This window comes from Prionailurus viverrinus, chromosome C2 (genome assembly GCF_022837055.1).
Source record: "Prionailurus viverrinus isolate Anna chromosome C2, UM_Priviv_1.0, whole genome shotgun sequence".
NCBI lineage: Eukaryota > Metazoa > Chordata > Mammalia > Carnivora > Felidae > Prionailurus > Prionailurus viverrinus.
In genome coordinates, this window is record NC_062569.1 from 93,877,459 (window position 1) to 93,895,837 (window position 18,379).

At 37.3% G+C, this 18,379-nt stretch overlaps 1 protein-coding gene across 3 annotated transcripts in view; it reads right to left on the minus strand.

Moving 5' to 3' along the window:
• Positions 1-18,379, minus strand: part of CFAP91 (cilia and flagella associated protein 91) — an 81,418-nt gene that overhangs the window by 49,847 nt on the left and 13,192 nt on the right. For all 3 annotated transcript variants that reach the window (XM_047876490.1, XM_047876488.1, XM_047876489.1), the window contains one exon: positions 7,271-7,452. In XM_047876490.1, coding sequence (XP_047732446.1) covers positions 7,271-7,452 — 182 coding nt within the window. The remainder of the gene's footprint in view (positions 1-7,270; positions 7,453-18,379) is intronic.

Consider the following 18,379-nt stretch of genomic DNA (forward strand, 5'->3'; position numbering starts at 1 on the left):
CTGAGGTAGCAACACTTATATCAGACAAAATATACTTTAAAACAAAGACTGTAACAAGAGACAAACAAGGAAAGAACATAATCATACATCCAACAAGATATAAGAATTGTATAAGGGAACCATCCAACAAGATATAGGGATCGTAAATATTTATGCACCCAACATGAAGACACCCAAATATATACAGCAGCTTAACAACAAACATAAAGGAAGTAATCAATAATAATACAATAATAGTAGGGTACTTTAACACCCCACTTACATCAATGGATAGATCATCCAAAGAGTAAATGAATAGGACACAGTGCTATGAATGACACATTAGACCACATGGATCTAACAGACGTATTCCATCCTAAAACAGTGGAATACACATTCTTTTCAAGTGCACACGGAACATTCTGTAGAATAGATCACACATTAGGTCACAAACAATTCTCAACAGGTTTGAAAAGACTGAAGTCAAAAGTCTAGCACCAGACAGCTTCACAAGTAAATTCTACCACACACTTAAAAAAGACTTAATATCTATTCTTCTCAAACTATTCCAAAAAAATAGAAGAGAAAAGAAAGCTTCCAAATTCATTCTATAAGGTTAATGGTACCCTGATACCAAAACCAGATAAAGGCACTACAAAAGGAGAGAGACTCTGAGAGACTGAAAGGGGGGTGGGGGGTGGGCGGAGAACGAACTACAGGCCAATATCTCTAATGAACATAGATACAAAATCCTCAACCAAATATTAGCAAACCAAATCGAACAAATCATTCACCACAATCAAGTGGAATTTCTTCCTGTGATGGAGGGTGGTTCAGTATTTGAAAATCAATCAATATCAAATCAACATCACATCAACAGAAAGTATAAAAACTATATGATCATTTATCATTTCAACAGATATAATAAAAGCATTTGACAAAGTACAACATCCATTCATTATAAAAAACCCTCAACAAAGTAGGTTTAGAGGGAACATACCTCAACATAATAAAGGCCATATATGGAAAACCCATTGCTGAAATCATACTCAATGGTGAAAAACTAAGAGCTTTTCCCCGAAGATCAGGAATAAGACAAAGATGTCCACTCTCACCACTTTTACACACCATAATACTGAAAGACCTAGCCACAGCAAAAAGAAATAAGAGGCACCCAAATTGGTAGGAAAGAAGTAAAACTTTCACTAGTTACAGTTGACAAGATATTATATAGAGAAAACCTTAAAGACTCCACCAAAAAACTAGAACACATAAATTAATTCAGTAAGGTCGCAAAATATAAAATCAATATATAAAAATCTGTTGCATTTCTATACACTAAATTATTAGTATAGCAGAAAGAGAAATTCAGAAAACAGCTCCATTTACAATTTCAGTAAAAAGAATAAAATATCTAGAAATAACCAACGATGTAAAAGACCTCTACTCTGAATATTATGAAACACTGATGAGGGGCACCTAGGTGGCTCAGTCAGTTGAGTGTCTGACTTTGGCTCAGGTCATGATCTCATGGTTCATGAGTTTGAGCCCCACATGGGGCTCTCTGCTGTCAGCACAGAGACCACTTTGAATCCTCTGACCCTATCTCTCTGCCCCTCCCCTACTCGTGCTCTCTCTCTCTCTCTCTCTCTCTCAAAAATAAACAGTTAAACCACTGACGAGAGAAGTTGAAGATGACACAAATGGAAAGACAGTCCATGCTGATGGATTGTGAGAACAAATAATTGTTAAAATGTCCATACTACACAAAGCAATCTACAGATTGCTAATGCAATTTCTACCAAAATACCAATGGCATTTTTCACAGAACTAGAACAAATAATCCTAAAATTTATATGGAACCATAAAAGACTCCAAAGAGCCAAAGCAATTTAAAGAAAAAGAACAAAACTGGAGGTGTCACAATCCCAGAATTCAAGATACACTGCAAAGCTGTAGTTATCAAAACAGTATGGTACTGGCACAAAAACAGACCCATAGATCAACAGAACAGAATAGAAAGCCCAGAAATAAACTCACAGTTATATGGTAAACTAATTTTCCATAAAGGAGGCAAGACTACACACTGGGAAAAAGACAGTCTCCTCAACAAATGGTATTGGGCAAACTGAACAGCTACATTCAAAAGAATGAAACTGGACCACTTTCTTACACCATACACAAAAATACACTCAAAATGGATTAAGGACCTACATGTAAAACCATAAAAACCCTAGAAGAGAACACAAGCAGTAATTTCTCTGACAGTGGTTACAGCAACATTTTTCTAGATATGTCTCTTGAGGCAAGAAAAACAAAAGCAAAAATAAAACTACTGGGACTACATCAAAATAAGAAGCTTCTGGAGTGCCTGGGTGGCTCAATTGCTTGAGCGTCTGACTTTGGCTCAGGTAATGATCTCATGGTTTGTGAGCTGGAACCCCATGTTGGACTCTGCACTGACACAGAGCCTGCTTGGGATTCTTGCTCTCTCCTCTCTCTCTCTGCTTCTCCACCACTCACACTTTCTCTCTTTCTCAGAACACATAATCTTGAAAAAAGAAAAATAAGAAGCTTCTGCACAGCAAAGCAACTAACAACAGAACTTAAAGACAACCTACTGAGTGAGAGAAGGTACTTACAAATGACCTATCCAATAAAGGGTTAGGGTGTCCAAAACATATAAAGAATTTATATAAGTCAACACCAAAAACACATATAATCCAATTAAAAATGGACACAGAAGACATGAACAGACATTTCTCCAAAGAAGACATACAGATGGCCAACAGACACATGAAAAGATGCTTAGCATCACTGATCATCAGGGAAATGCAAATCAAAACGACAAGGAGATATCACCTTACACTTGTCAGAATGGCTAAAATAAACAAGAAGCAAGTGTTGGCAAAGATGTGGAGAAAAAGGAACCCTCATGCACTGTTGGTGGGAATGCAAACTTCTGCAAAAACTGTGGAAGACAGTGTGTGTTTCCTCAAATAATGAAAACTAGAATTACCATATGATACTGGGTATTTACCTGAAGAACAAAAAAGCACTAACTTCAAAAGGTATATGTGCCCCTTTGTTTACAGCAGCAATGTTTATAGTAGGCAAATTATAGAAGCAACCTAAGTGTCCATCCACAGATGAATGGATAAAGAAATGGTGTGTGTGTGTGTATAAACATACACATACACACATACAAGAAATGGTGTACACACACACACACACACACACACACACACACACACACACTGGAATGTTGCTCAGCCATAAAAAAAGAATGAAATCTTATCATTTGCAACAACATGGATAGAGCTAGAGAGCATAATGCTAAGTGAAATAAGTCAGAGAAAGACAAATGCCATATGATTTCACTCATATGTGGAATTTAAGAACCAAAACAAACCAATAAAGAGACAAACAAAAAAGACTCTCAACTATAGAGAACAAACTAGTGGTTACTAGCTGGGAGGTTAGTGGGGAGGATAGGTGAAACAAGTAAAGAGGATTAAGGAGTACACTTAATCATGATGAATGCTGAGTAATGTATAGAGTTATTGAATCACTATATTATACATCTGGAACTAATAGAGCGCTGTTAATTATACTGGAATTAAAAAAATTTTTAACTTTTTCCAAAAATTATAGTGCAACAGCAGGACAGTACAGATGAGTATGGCTGTTTTCTAATAAAACCTCTTTACAGTCACTGAAATTTTAATTTCTATAAATTTCACGTTACAAAATACAAAATTTTTTCACCCATTTTAAAATGTAAAAATCATCCTTAGCATCCAAGCTATATTAAAAAAAAAGCAATAGGCCAATTTGATCTGTGGACCACAGTTTGCCAATATTGACCTAGAATTTTAGTACTTGCTTCTTTTTTAAAAAATTATTTTTAGAAACTCGACATCTAAAATTTTTAATTATATATTTTTCTCTTTTTTTGTTCATCATGTTCTTAAACCCTGCTTCTTCTTTTTGAGATCATTTTTCTTCTAATTGAAGTATATCCTTTAATCTTCTTTTATTCAGACTGATAGCTAACATTTACAGATGCTTATTTATATGTGAAGCACTGGTCTAATAAGTACCTTACATAAATGAATTTGCTTCATCTATACAATATCCTATGGCATAGATCCTAGGAAATGTCCTATCCCATGAAAAGTCTTTATTTCACCTTCACTCCTGAATAATAGCTTGGTTGGTGAAAGAATTCTAGATTTGCAATTCTTTTCCCACAGCACTTTAAAAATAATACTATAAAATGTCAATCTGGTGTTTGTCCCTTTGTAGGTAATCTCACTTTTCTCTCCAATAGCTTTTTCAATGTCTTCTTTTTCCTTGATTTATAGGTATGAATTTTTAAAATTTTATAGGTATGAATTTTTAAAAATTTTTCTGCCAACACTTAGCAGGGATAAAAAAAAATTTATCCCTCAATAAAATTTTTCAACCGGTGGGCTTACATCTTTCTTCAAGTCTGGGAAATTCTCAGCCATTATCTTTTCTTGCATTGCTTCTCTACCACTCTCTCTCCTTTCAATTTCTGGATCTTATAATCTAATCCCCCAAGGCTCTTACCTTTTTTTTCTTTTTAAAATCTTATTGTACTTTTGCATGTTGCATTCTGGAATACTTGTTCATTTAATCATTCATTTCACTAATTTGTTCTTCAGCTCTGCCTAGTTTACTACTGAGTTCATTTTATTTCAAACTTCATAGTTTTCCTTTCCAGTGATTCCAACTGATTCTTTTTTCATAGCTCACACTTTTGTTTTCATGTTCCTCCCCCTGTTTATCTCTTTGAGGATATAAAAAGTACTTCCTAAGTCCTTTTCAGATTGTTCCATTTGCTCTGTTTGCTCAAGAAATCATTCTTTCTGGTTTTTTCTTTTTTTGATCACTACTGGCATCTGTGTTCTTTAGATGCTTTGTGATTCTTGGGTTGAGATCATCTGTAGATTTCTCTCATGAGTACCCTGGGCAGTAGCACTCTTTGACCTGGACAGAGAGACAGCTCCCCAGCCTCATTCTTCAAAGCCCTACCCAGCATCATAGTTCAACAGACTATGCCCACCTGGAGCTACTCTACTCTCAGAGACCCTGGAATTCCTTAAACAAATGGCCCAAGCCTGCTTCCAAAATCTACATGGACCTCTTCCCAGGATTCAGACTCCTGAGGGCAGACTATATGCTGTTGTTTGTTCACCCTTAAGCCCAAGGGGTGGCCAAGTGGCAGGGATGTGTACACTGAGATTGGAAAAACCAGGTAAGGTGATCACATGCACACATGACAGGCCCCTCGTGATGTAGAACAGCCAGAGAAAAAGGCAAGCCACAGGCAGCCTCTCCCCTTGCTGCCACCTTCCACCAAAGAATCCCAAGGAATCTAAGAATTTTAAACTTGTCCTTTCAACTTATTATAAAGATATATTTGTAAAAAATACAGAACATATTTTACTTAACAAATATTAACTTGATTTATAATTTTTAAACATCTATACATATAGTATGTAGGCCTCCATTTAAACTCCTACTCAGGGCCTCACAAATGAGGGGGCAGGCCAGACTCATAGTGGTTTTTATTGACACTTCAACCTCTGTTTTGGAAGGCACTGGGCTTCAGTACCACCTGCGGACAAGAGAAAAGTCTTGCCTCCTCTAGTCCGGGCAGGTAACTTGGATCTAGCTCCCCACCATTCCCAATCCCTGCTCACCATCATAGATTCCCAGCTATTTCTTTCTTTTAGGAAGTAATCTCCACTTCTGATGTATGGAAATTTTTTACCTTTTTTTAAAAAAGTGTGGTTATGTGCTTATTAGTGTGTGTGTATTTTAGGTATTCAGAGCAGAAGGGAAAGGTTTCAGCATATTTTTAATCTGCCATCTACGCCTGAAAGTAGAGCCCCTGCTATAAAGTATGGAAGTCAAGAATGCTTCATCTGGGGCGCCTGGGTGGCGCAGTCGGTTAAGCGTCCAACTTCAGCCAGGTCACGATCTCGCGGTCTGTGAGTTCGAGCCCCGCGTCAGGCTCTGGGCTGATGGCTCAGAGCCTGGAGCCTGTTTCTGATTCTGTGTCTCCCTCTCTCTGCCCCTCCCCCATTCATGCTCTGTCTTTCTCTGTCCCCAAAATAAATAAACGTTGAAAAAAAAAATTTTTTTTAAAAATAAAAAAAAGAATGCTTCATCTGATATCATAAGGTGAGCCAAGAAACAAGAATCAAAACTAGAGCTCAGATATGGAAGTCTTCATTGCCTATGACACAGACTTGATCACAGCAAACCATCACAGCTGGGAAACAAAAGTAATCTCATTTTAATAAAAATCATAATAGTGTACCAACTATCTCCACAACCTGGGAGGAGGTGGCCTCTCTGGTCCTCAGTTTCCCAGCTACAATCAAGTGAGTTCAATAAGCTAATGTCTAGTCATTTAAAAAAGCCCCTTTTCTTCTTAATTTTTCTAATTTCACTTAATATAGGCCTAGGTCAGATTTTAATACCATCAAAGAGTGACTTTCTGAGCCTGAACTATATTAGCATTTCAGAGATAATATCAAAAGAAATCATCGAGGTGCTTGGGTGGCTCAGTCAGTTAAGCATCCAACTTCAGCTCAGTCATGACCTCACAGTTTCTAAGTTCAAGCCCCACATCGGGCTCTATGTGACAGCTTAGAGCCTGGAACCTGCTTCAGATTCTGTCTCCCTCTCTCTCTGCCCCTCCCCTGCTCTCTCTCTCTCCCTCCCTCTCAAAAATAAATAATAAACATTTTTTAAAAAAAAATTAAAAAAAAAGAAATCATCCAAACTATCCAATAGGGTATGTAAGAGAGCTTTGGTAAATTGCAAGATATTTTGTCAAAGTAAGATAATTTTGTTACATATGGTGGAATATACATTCAGTATTATACACTCTAAAACGGTTTATGTGTAAAGGAGTAAGGGCTGCTCAATGAAAAGGAACTGATTCACTAGGAAAAACTGAGAACAGGGAGGTGAGTAGTCAGCAAGGCAACCACAAAATTAAGCCAAAATAAAACTTCAGTCTTCAGGGATAAAGTATAATAAGCCTCCTTGCAATGAAAAGGGCATACCTCTCTTTGAACAAAAGTATCAGAAAAAGTATGAGTCTATGAAGTAGCTCTGTTGAGCAAGACATTTTAAATAGCAACACTTTATACCATAGTTGCTTCTAAGTACATCATTTCCAGCAACTCAAGCATGCATGGTTATCAAGACAGGCATCTACAAATATCCAAGACAATTACCAACTCACCCCAAGTAAGAGTAGCCAGGGTCAAGAGCTCAGGGATTGACTCCTGACATACTACATATTCTGGAGAATATGGATCTGTTTGAACTTCAGCATCCCGATAATCAGTCTGAGTGCCCACAGTACACTTTGAAGGGATAGATGGGTACTTAGCAGAAGTAGTAGGAAAAGTATATGGCTCTGTCCTAAAAGGGAAAATTATTTTAAAAATTAAAACCTGATCCAATCACTTACAATACTACATAGTCAAGCAGAAATGAATCCTTAGCTTCACTAAGCCTATGCCCCCTTTAAACATGCACAAATTCATGCACCCAGTGTAACCAGGACTGTGGCCAATTATCTTGAGTGAACTGCCTTGCTATTCTCACCTCTGCCAAGAAACTGAAGGGATATAAATGCCCAGGTCTATTCATAAAAGTGCCTGTTCATCTGTATATCATTGGGCAGGGTTGAACATAGAGTTATAAAAGGTGGATCCTAGCTTGTCATACAGTTACTTCTGAACATGTTTAGAATTGCTACTTCCTAGTTTCTTTCCGCTCTGCTTGTAGTTACACATCCAATTTTAGCTGTTTCCCTCTAGAAATACAGGAACAGAGAAAAAAGAAGAGATTCTTTCTGAATTTTTAAAAGATAAGGCTCTTTCTAGATGGACAATTCAATAATTAATGCTGGGATCACTTGGTTAATTATGGAATAGTTATCTCATCCCTTAGACAAAAATTAATTCCAGATATTTTAAAGCATTTAATGTAAAAATGAGACTATAAAAGTAATAGGAAACATGAGTAAATACACCATCTTTGAGTGAAAGTGTTTCTCAGCATGGCTCAAAAGCCAGAGACTATAAAAGGAAATGATCAATAGAATTAAGGTTAAGTTGAAACTTCTACACCTCAAAATGTCATAAACAAATTTAAAATATGAATGGCACACTTAGGAATACGTTTTACAACATATATGATAAAAGTTAAATAGCCTTTCTACACAAAAAGTCCTTATAAATCAATGACAAATACCAAAAGAAAAAATGGGTAAAGAACAATTCACAAAACAAAAAGTAAAACTTCTAACACATGAAAAATTAATGAACATAACTAGTAATCAAAGAAAAATAAAGTAAAACAGCAAGATGATATTTTATTACATCACATAAGCAAAGACTGAGAAGACTGAAAATACCTAGCATTGACAAAGTTGTGAAGAAACAGGCATTCTCATAAACTGTTGACTGAAATACAAATAGACACAACCTAACTAGAAGGTAACTTATCGATCTAACCTTTATCTGACAGGTTATCTTATCCAACCTTTAAAAATACCCTTTTGGGGGCATGTGGGTAGCTCAGTCAGTTAAACATCTGACTCAGTTTCGGTTCAGGTTGTGATTTTGTGGTTCAGGAGTTTGAGCCCCACATGAGCTCAAGATTGGGATTCTCTCTCTCCGTCTCTCTCTGCCCCTCACCAGCTTGTACTCTCCCTCTCTCAAAATAAATAAACTTAAAAAGGAAAAAAAAAAAACCAACCCTTTGTCCCAGCAACTGCACTCCTTAGGAATTTATTCTAGAAAATAACTGGACAAGTGTACAGAGATAAATGCAAATATGTTCATAAAGTCTCACGTGTAAGAGTAAAAAATTACAAACTTTTTTTAATAGCCAATTAAAAAATGGTTACAACTGAGGTTATTAGGCATCAACCTTGGATCCATTATTTTCATCTTATTTTTTTATTCTGGCTTTTTAATTTATTTTTTGGTTTCGTTATTTATTTTGAGAGACAGAGAATGAGCACATGAGCAAGCAGAGGAGGGGCAGAGAGAGAGAATCCCAAGCAGGCTCTGTGGTGTCAGCATGGAGCTTGATGCAGGGCTCAGTCTCAGGAACCATGAGATCATGACCTGATCTGGCTCTTTTTAAGTACAGAAAAAAATTTTTAGTTGATTCATTTAAACATATGCCTACTCTTATACATAATTTTTGTAACAAAACATGATAGCACATATGCTTTAATATTTTAGTGCAGTGCTTTTTTCCTTTACTTTTGAGTTAGCTTCCCTCAATATCTTTTCCTCCCTAACACCCACAGCACTACCCTCTCTGTATATCCTAGATCTAAATATATTCTTGAATTATCCTTGAATCTTGCTGTATTTTTACCCACTCTTAGTCTTCTACACTCACACAAATACACACATGTAGAGTGTTATTTTATTGTTTTGCTAACATGGAATCTTATTATGAATACCTTTTTGCATGTTGCTTTTTTAACTAAACCATACTTCATGGAAATCTTTCTAATCTATTCATGTGGGTCTTTTTCAAGAAAAATCAAACTTAAATGATCACCATGAATAGAAAAACTACTTCAAAAAATATGGCATGCTTATAATGAAATTTATGCAGCTATTAAAAGTAACAATGAAATCTGTATTTATGAACGTACAAAAATGTCCATGATTCAATGTAAAATAGAAAAAAAGGACACTATGAAGCAATATGTACAACAGGAGTACATTATTTTTATTTAAAACCTGTGTTTTGTGCATAGAAAATGCCTAGATGGATATACAATAAAGTAACAATTATTTCTGGATAGTAGGATTACAGATATTTTTCATATTTATAGTTTTCTAAATTCTCTTTTTTTTTTTAACCTGGACATGTATTACTATTAAAATGAGCAAAAAAACAACATAGCTATTTCCATTTAAAAGAATATGTTTTCTAGTTGGTAAAAGAATTAGTTAAATTACATAAACAAAAAACTATAACAGCAAAAAAGAGGAATTTCCATTTTAAAAAACAGTCAAAGGTAATGAGAGGTGTTTATATAAAAGCAAAACATATACAGCTTAGCTCTTAAAAAAATGCATTTCAAATGAACTAGAAAGAAGTACCTATTTGGAGGTTCAACCTGTAATGAAATAGTACTTTTTTTTAAATAGTACTTTAATTTGTTATTAATGCTGAATTCTAATGGTATGGAAATAATTTTTTTAGCAGCTGCTATGAATTTCTAAAATATGTAGATAATTTAAGTGTTTATAATTTCTTATGTTTTCAGCAGAAATTATTCTACTATAAAAATTCTTGTTGAGCAAATAACTTCAGGTTTATATCATCCCAGATCTTATGCATATTTTTATATAATACCATTAGTTTGAATCAAAAGAATAAATTGTTTTCTGAATTAAAAATTACATATTTGAGCCATCTGATCAAGTATGCTAGGATAAGACCTAATGAGGGACACCTGGGTGGCTCAGTCAGTTAAGCATCCAACTCCTGATTTTGGCTGAGGTCATGATCTCAGGGTTTGTGAGAGCACAGAGCCAGTTTGGGGTTCTCTCTCTCCCTCTCTCTGCCCCTCCCCCACTAGCACGCACTCTCTCTCTCTCTCTCTCTCTCTCTCTCTCTCTCTCTCTCTCAAAATAAATAAATACACAACAACAACAAATAAAATTCATGAATCCTTCCGACTAAGCTTTATGGTGACTTAAGACCCTTGTAGGTGGGTCAAAGGAGAGGATGCAAAGGGGGAATGCTACTTTGACAGAAGTCCTATAATAACTTAATACAGTTTCTTTCCTAACTACCACATAGACACCAGGAGCACGGACTATCTGCCATACCTGTAGTCTTCTAGATTTTCCCTTACAGCCCAATGAAACTAAACACAATGAGGGGTTTCACAAAGTAGCAAATCCTGTTCTGTAATTCTGTAAACTCCAATGAATGTTTGTATTTTTTTAGACTTAATTTTTTCAGGGGCACCTGGATGGTCCAGTTAGTTGCGGCTCTGACTCTTGATTTCAGCTCAGATCATGATCCCAGGGTCATGGGATTGAGCCCCATGGCAGGCTCTGCGCTGAGCATGGAGTCTGCTTGAGATTCTCTCTTTCTCCTTCTGCCCCTACCCCATCTGCATGCATGCCCTCTCTCTCCTAAAAACATTTTTTAAATAAAAAAAATAAATTTTTTTAACAAAGATAATTTTTCATAGTAGTTCTAGGTTCACAACAAAATTAAGAGGAAGGTACAGAGAGTTCCCATATACACTTTGCCTCCACATATGCATATCCTGCTCCACTATCAACATCCCTCACCAGAGTGGTACATTGGTTACAACCGAAGAAACTAAGGGGCACCTGGTGGTTCAGTCAGTTGGGCTTCTGACTTTTGCTCAGGTCATGATCTAACGGTTCATGAGTTCGAGCCCTGCATCAGGATCTGTGCTGGCAACTCAGAGCCTAGAGCCTGCCTTGGATTCTTCTCCCTCTCTCTCTGACCCTCCCCCACTCATGCTCTGCCTCCTCTCACTTGCTCTCAAAAATGAATAAACAAACAAAAAAAACAAACTAAGGAACCTAAATTTACACATCATAATCATCCTACAGTGTACATTAGAGTTCACTCTTTGGTGTTATACATTCTATGGGTTGGACAAATCCTTATGTATATACGTATACATATATAACATGTATCCACCATTATAGGATCATACAGAGCATTTTCCCCACCCTAAAAATCTTCTGTGCTCCTTCTATTCATCCATGCCCCTCAACCCCCTGACAATAAATTATCCTTTTATAATCTCCATAGTTTTGCCTTTTCCAGAATGTCACACAGTTGAAATCATACAGTATATAGCCTTTCCTGATTGGCTTCTTTCACCAGTGATATGTATTTAAGATTTCTTTTTCATTTCTTCTCATGTCTTGAAAGCTCATTTCTTTTTAGTGATGAATAATATATTACATTGTCTCTAAAGTACCCTAGTTTTGTTTTTTTCCCCCTCATCTCTGTATTTTGTAAATTTTACTACGATATGTCTTGGTGTTGGCCTGCTTTTCTTGATTTTGATGGCAGTTCTCTGTGGCCTCTAGATTTGGAGGTCTGTTTCCTTCCCTAGATGAGGGATGTTTTCAGCTATAATTTCCTCAAACAGACTTTCTCCTCCTTTCCCCCTCTCTTCTTCTTCTGGGACTCTTTATGATATGAACATTATTATGCTTTATGGAGTTGCTAAGTTCCCTAAGCCTACTTTCATGATCCAATACTTTTCTTTCCCTCTTCTTTTCAGCTTTATTATTTTCCATAATATTGTCGTCTATATCACTGATTCATTCCTCTGCTTCATTCATCCTTGTTGTCAATACATCAAGTCAGTTTTGTATCTTGGTTATAGCAGTTTTTATCTTGACCTGACTAGTTTTTGGGTCTTTCAACCTCTGTGGTAATAGACTCTCTGATGTCTTGTATGCTTTTCTCAAGCCCAGCTAGTATCCTTATGATTGCTGTTTTAAATTCTAGGTCAGGTATATTACTTATATCTGTTTTGATTAGATCCCTGGCCATGACCTTTTCTCGTTCTTTCTTTTGGGATGAATTCTTCCATTTTGGCATTTTGTCTAAGTCTCTGTTAGGAAAGCCTGTTATATTTTCTGCTCCTGAGAGTAATGGCTTTATGAAGAAGAGGTCATATACTGTCCAGGACCTGGCACTTCAGAAAGTGTCTCTGGTGTATGCTGTGTGCTCTCTGCTTCTGTCTTTTGGCTGCTCTTTCTCTCAGGTCAGTCCTCTATAGAGTTTCTCCTTGCCTATACTGGGAAGTATTTGGACTTTGGCCAGAGTGTGGCAAGTTTTAACTAGGTGTGCTCTGGTCTGTTTGTTAAGAGAGACCTGGTGTTATTTCCACTAGTAGTGAAGCTTTGCAGCACTCTATGATCAGTAGATTTGGTGCATATGAGGGGTTTGTGCTGGTCTTTGGGTGGGAGGGTCCTCCTGCTCTGATTCTCAAAAACATTCCCCCTAGTAAAGAAGCACCTGCAGAGTGCAGCAGGGCAGGGCTTGGTATAAGTGTTTTGGGCCACCACTATTGGTGCTGTGTTGCTTACTGAAGTTAGTTTATGCTGAGGAGCAGGCAAGGGAAATGGTGCCAGCCCTCTCCCTCATCCTGGAGTGGGAGTTCACACCCACTGCTGTCTGGGAAGCCATCACAGAAGAGTGAACAATCTCCCCTCACATGTCTCAGGTGTCCCTCAGATCCCTGCCTTCACCCTGTCTGTCCAAGTCATCTGCCCACCCAGCAGTGCAGTGTACCTGGGTTTTATCCCAGGCAGGCCAATTGAGTTTTAAAACTCCAAACTTTAGGGACATGGCATGGCACAGACCCATGCTGGTCCTCTAGGGGTGGGTCTTGTCACACTGGGGCTGGTGCAGGTTTGTCCCTGAAGAGCAGCTGCACCAACACATAGGAACTTGGAGTTTGGAATAAAGTGCAGCAAAAAGCCAGTGTCCAGGTCAGCTGCCTGCAGCCGGTGTCCCTGCGCCTATGCTTATGGGCAGGGGAGCATAATGGCACCTGCTGGTTCTTTTGTCACCAGAGAGGCAATGCCACTTCTCCCAGATGCACTCCAAGAAGGGGGAACCATCTCTCCCAGTGTGTCTGAGGGAATCCTCAGTTCGCACAGCCTGCTTCCAGGCTCTCCTCCCTCCTTCTCCCCAGGAGCACTGCCTCACCTTCCAGATTCCATATCAGCCATGGCAGGAAACTCTAAAACTTCAGTCTTTGAACTCTACTGGTTATAAAAACTATGATAATCAGCCCTTTTCATTTCCACAGTCAATGGCTTTGCGGAAATTTTTTCCTTGTGGAATCCCTTATGCAACACTCACTCTCTTTCTCTCACTTCTCTCCATGATCAAGGCTCCCTCCCCTCCACAATCCTTTTCTCCCCCAAATCACATCTCTGCACCTGCCACCTTCCATGATGTGACTTCTTCTCTCCCTCTAGTAGTGCAGTTTGTTCTGCCAGTCCTCAGATAGATTTCTTGGGTGTTCAAAATGATTTGATATTTATCTATGTTCAAGGAAGAGTCAAGCCTAGGGTCCTCCTACTACTCTGCCATCGTAGCTCAAACAACCAGAGGTTTTTAATTAATGAAGTCCAGATTATCCACCATTTCTTTTTTTTTTAATTTTTAATGTTTATTTTTGAAAGAGAGAGAATGTGCATGCAAGTGAAGTAGGGGCAGAAAGAGAGGGAGACAGAGGATCCAAAGCAGGCTCTGCACTGACAGTAGAGAGCCTGATGTGGGGCTTGAACTCATGAACTGTGAGATCATGGCCTGAGCCAAAGTAGGACACTTAACTGACTGACCCACCTGGGCAACCCTCCATCATTTCTTAAAAGGATTGTACCTTTGGTGTTATAGCTAAAAAGTCATTGCTGTACCCAAAGTCATCTAGGATTTTTCCTATGTTATCTTCTAAAAGTTTTACAGTTTTGCATTCTACATTGAGATCTGTGATCCATTTTGAATTAATTTTTGTGAAGGGTGTAAGTTCTGTGTCTGGATTCCTTTTTGTTATTTTGTTTTTTTGCATGTGGATGTCCAGTTGTCCCAGCACCATTTGTTGAAAAGACTACCTTTACTCCATTAGATTGCCTTTGTTCTTTTTGTCAAAGATTAGTTGATTATATTTATGTGGGCTATATCTGGCTCTCTATTCTAGTTCACTGATCTTTTTGTCTATTCTTTCCCCAATACCACTCTGTCTTGATTACTATGGCTTAATAGTAGGTCTTGATGTCAGGTAGTGTCAGTCCTCCAACTTTGTTCTTCTCCTTCAATATTGTGTTGGCTATTCCAGGGCTCTTGCCTCTTCATATAAGTTCTAAAATCAGTTTATTGAAATCCATAAAATAGCTTTCAGGGATTTTGATTGAGATTACATTAAATCTATAAATCAGGTTGGGAAAACCTAACATCTTGACAATATTGAGTCTTCTCATTCATGAACATGGAATACCTCTCCATTTATTTAGTTCTTTTATTTCTTTATCGAAGTTTCAGTGTTCCCCATATAGATCTTGTATATATCTTTTTTAATTTATACCTAAATATCCCATTTTTTATAGTAGTGTAAATGGTTTTGTCTTTTTAATTTTAAATCCCACTTGTTCGTTGGTGATATATAGAAAGGAATTGACTTCTGTATATGAACCTTGTATCCTGCAGCCTTACTATAATCACTTATTAGTTCTAGGTTTTTTTAGCCCTTTCTTTCTGATTGTCTACATAGATGAACATGGCATCTAACAAAGAGATTTCTTCTTTCCCAATCTGTATAACTTTTATTTCCTTTTCTTGTCTTACTGCGTTAGCTAGGACTTCTATGATGTTGAAAAGGAGGGGTGAGAGGGGCCATCCCTGCCTTGTTCCTGATCTTAATGGAAAAGCTCCAAATTTCTCACCATTAAGTATGTTGTAGTTTTTTTGTAAATGTTCTTTATCAAGTTGAGGATGTTTCCCTCTATTCCTAGTTTACTCAGCTTTTATCATGAATGGGCACTGGGTATTTCAAATACTTTTTCTGCCTCTATCACTTTGGTCATGTGATTTTTCTTGTTCAGCTTGTTGATATGACAGATGACACTAATTGATTTCCAAATGCTGAACCAGCTTTGCAAATCTGGACAATCTTACATGGTCATAGTGCTTGGTCATTTGCTAACATTCGGTTGAGGATATCTGTGCCTATGTTCATGAGAGATAATGGTCTGTAGCTTTCTTTTAATGTCTTTGTCTGATTTTGGCATTTGAATAATGCTGACTGCATAAAGTTAGAAAGTATTCTCTCTGCTTCTATTATCTAAAGAGATTACAGACAATGGTATCATTTCTTAAATGTTTGGTAGAATTCACCAGTAGATCCATCTGGTTCTGGTGCTTTATGTTTTGGAATGTTAGTACTTATTGATTCGATTTCTTTGATACAGGTCTATTTACATTGCCAATTTCCTCTTGTGTGAGTTTTGACAAGTTGTGTCTTTCAAGTGATTAGCTTTTCATCTAGGTCATCAAATTTGCAAGCATAGAGTTATTCATAGTATTCCCTTATTATCTTTTTTCATAGTAACCACCTTTATTTTCTTTTTAAAATTTTTATTTTATTTTATTATTCTCAGATTAGTTAACGTACTGTGTAGTCTTGGCTTCAGGAGTAGAACCCAGTGATTCATCTCTTACATATGACACCCAGTGCTCATCGCAAAAAGTGTCCTCCTTAATGCCCGTCACCCATTTAACCGTCCCTCCCCCATCAACCCTCAGTTTGTTCCCTGTATTTAAGAGTCTCTTATGGTTTGCCTCCCTCTTTCTTTTTATCTTATTTTTCCTTCCCTTCCCCTATGTTCATCTGTTAAGGCCTCCCAAATTCCACATATGAGTGAAACAATATGATATTCATCTTTCTCTGACTGGTTTATTTCACTTAGCATAACATCCTCTAGTTCCATCCACATTGTTGCAAATGGCAAGATTTCATTCTTTTTCATCACCAAAAAGTATTCCATTTTATATATATATATATATATATATATATATATATATATATATACACATACCACATCTTCTTAATCCATTCATCAGTTGATAGACATGTGGGCTCTTTCCATAATTTGGCTATTGCTGATAGCACTGCTATAAACATTGGGGTCCATGTGCCCCTCCGAATCAGCATTTTTGTATTCTTTGGATAAATTCCTAGTGGTGCAATTGCTGGGTCGTAGGGCAGTTCTCTTTAATTTTTTGAGGAACCTCCACACTGTTTTCCAGAGTGGCTGCACCACTGTATCAGCTCTAGCAGTTTTTTGGTAGTGTCAGATTTTCCATGTAGAGTATCATTCCCACCAACAGTGCAAGAGGGTTCCTTTTTCTCCACATCCTCACCAGCATCTGTTGTTTCCTGATTTGTTAATTTTAGCCATTCTGACCGATGTGAGGTGGTATCTCACTGTGGTTTTGATTTGTATTTCCCTGATGATGAGCACTGTTGAGCATCTTTTCGTGTGTGTTTGCTATCTTGATTTCTTCTTTGAAAAAGTATCTATTCATGTCTTCTGCCCATTTCTTCACTGGATTGTTTTTTGGGTGTTGAGTTTATTAAGTTCTTTTTAGATTTTGGATACTAACCCTTTATCCGATATGTCATTTGCAAATATCTTCTACCATTCCATTGGTTGCCTTTTTAGTTTTATAGCTTCCGTCACTATGCAGAGCCTTTTTACCTTGATGAAGTCTCATTAGTTTATTTTTGCTTTTGTTTCCCTTGCCCAGTAAGAAGGTGCTATGACCAATGTCAAAGAGCTTACTGCCTGTTTTCTCCTCTAGGATTTTGATGGTTTCCTGTCTCACATTTAGGTCTTTCATCCATTTTGAATTTATTTTTGTGTATGGTGTAAGAAAGTGGGCCAGTTTCATTCTTCTGCATGTTGCTGTCCAGTTTTCCCAGCTCCATTTGCTAAAGAGACTGTCTTTTTTCCATTGGATACTCCTTCCTGCTTTGTCAAAGATTAGTTGGCCATATACTTATGGGTCCATTTCTGGGTTCTCTATTCTATTCCATTTATCTATGGGTCTGTTTTGGTGCCAACACCATACTGTCTTGATGATTACAGCTTTGTAATACAGGCAAAAGTCTGGGATTGTGGTACCTCCAGCTTTGGTTTTCTTTTTCAACATTACTTTGGCTATTCAGGGTCTTCTGTGGTTCCAAACACATTTTAGGATTGTTCTGGCCCTGTGAAGAATGCTGGTACAGTTTTGATAGGGATTACACTGAATGTGTAGATTGCTTTGGGTAGTATCAATGTTTTAACAATATTTGTTTCTCTAATCTATGAGCATAGAGTGTTTTTCCATTTCTTTATGTCTTCTTCAATTTCTTTATAAACTTTCTACAGTTTTTAGCATACAGGTCTTTTACATCTTTGGTTAGGTTTGTTCCTAGGTATTTTATGGTTCTTGGTGCAATTATAAATGGGATCAATTCCTTGATATCTCTTTCTGTTACTTCATTATTGGTGTATAGAAATGCAACCGATGTCTGTACATTGATTTTACATCCTGCAACTTTGCTGAGTTCATATATCAGCTCTAGCAGTTTTTTGGTCAAGTCAGGTTTTCCATGTAGAGTATCATGTCATCTGCGAAGAGTGCCAATTTGACTTCTTTACCAATTCAGATGCTTTTTATTTTGTGTTGTTGTCTGATTGCTGAGGCCAGGATTGCCAACACTACGTTGAACAACAGTGGTGAG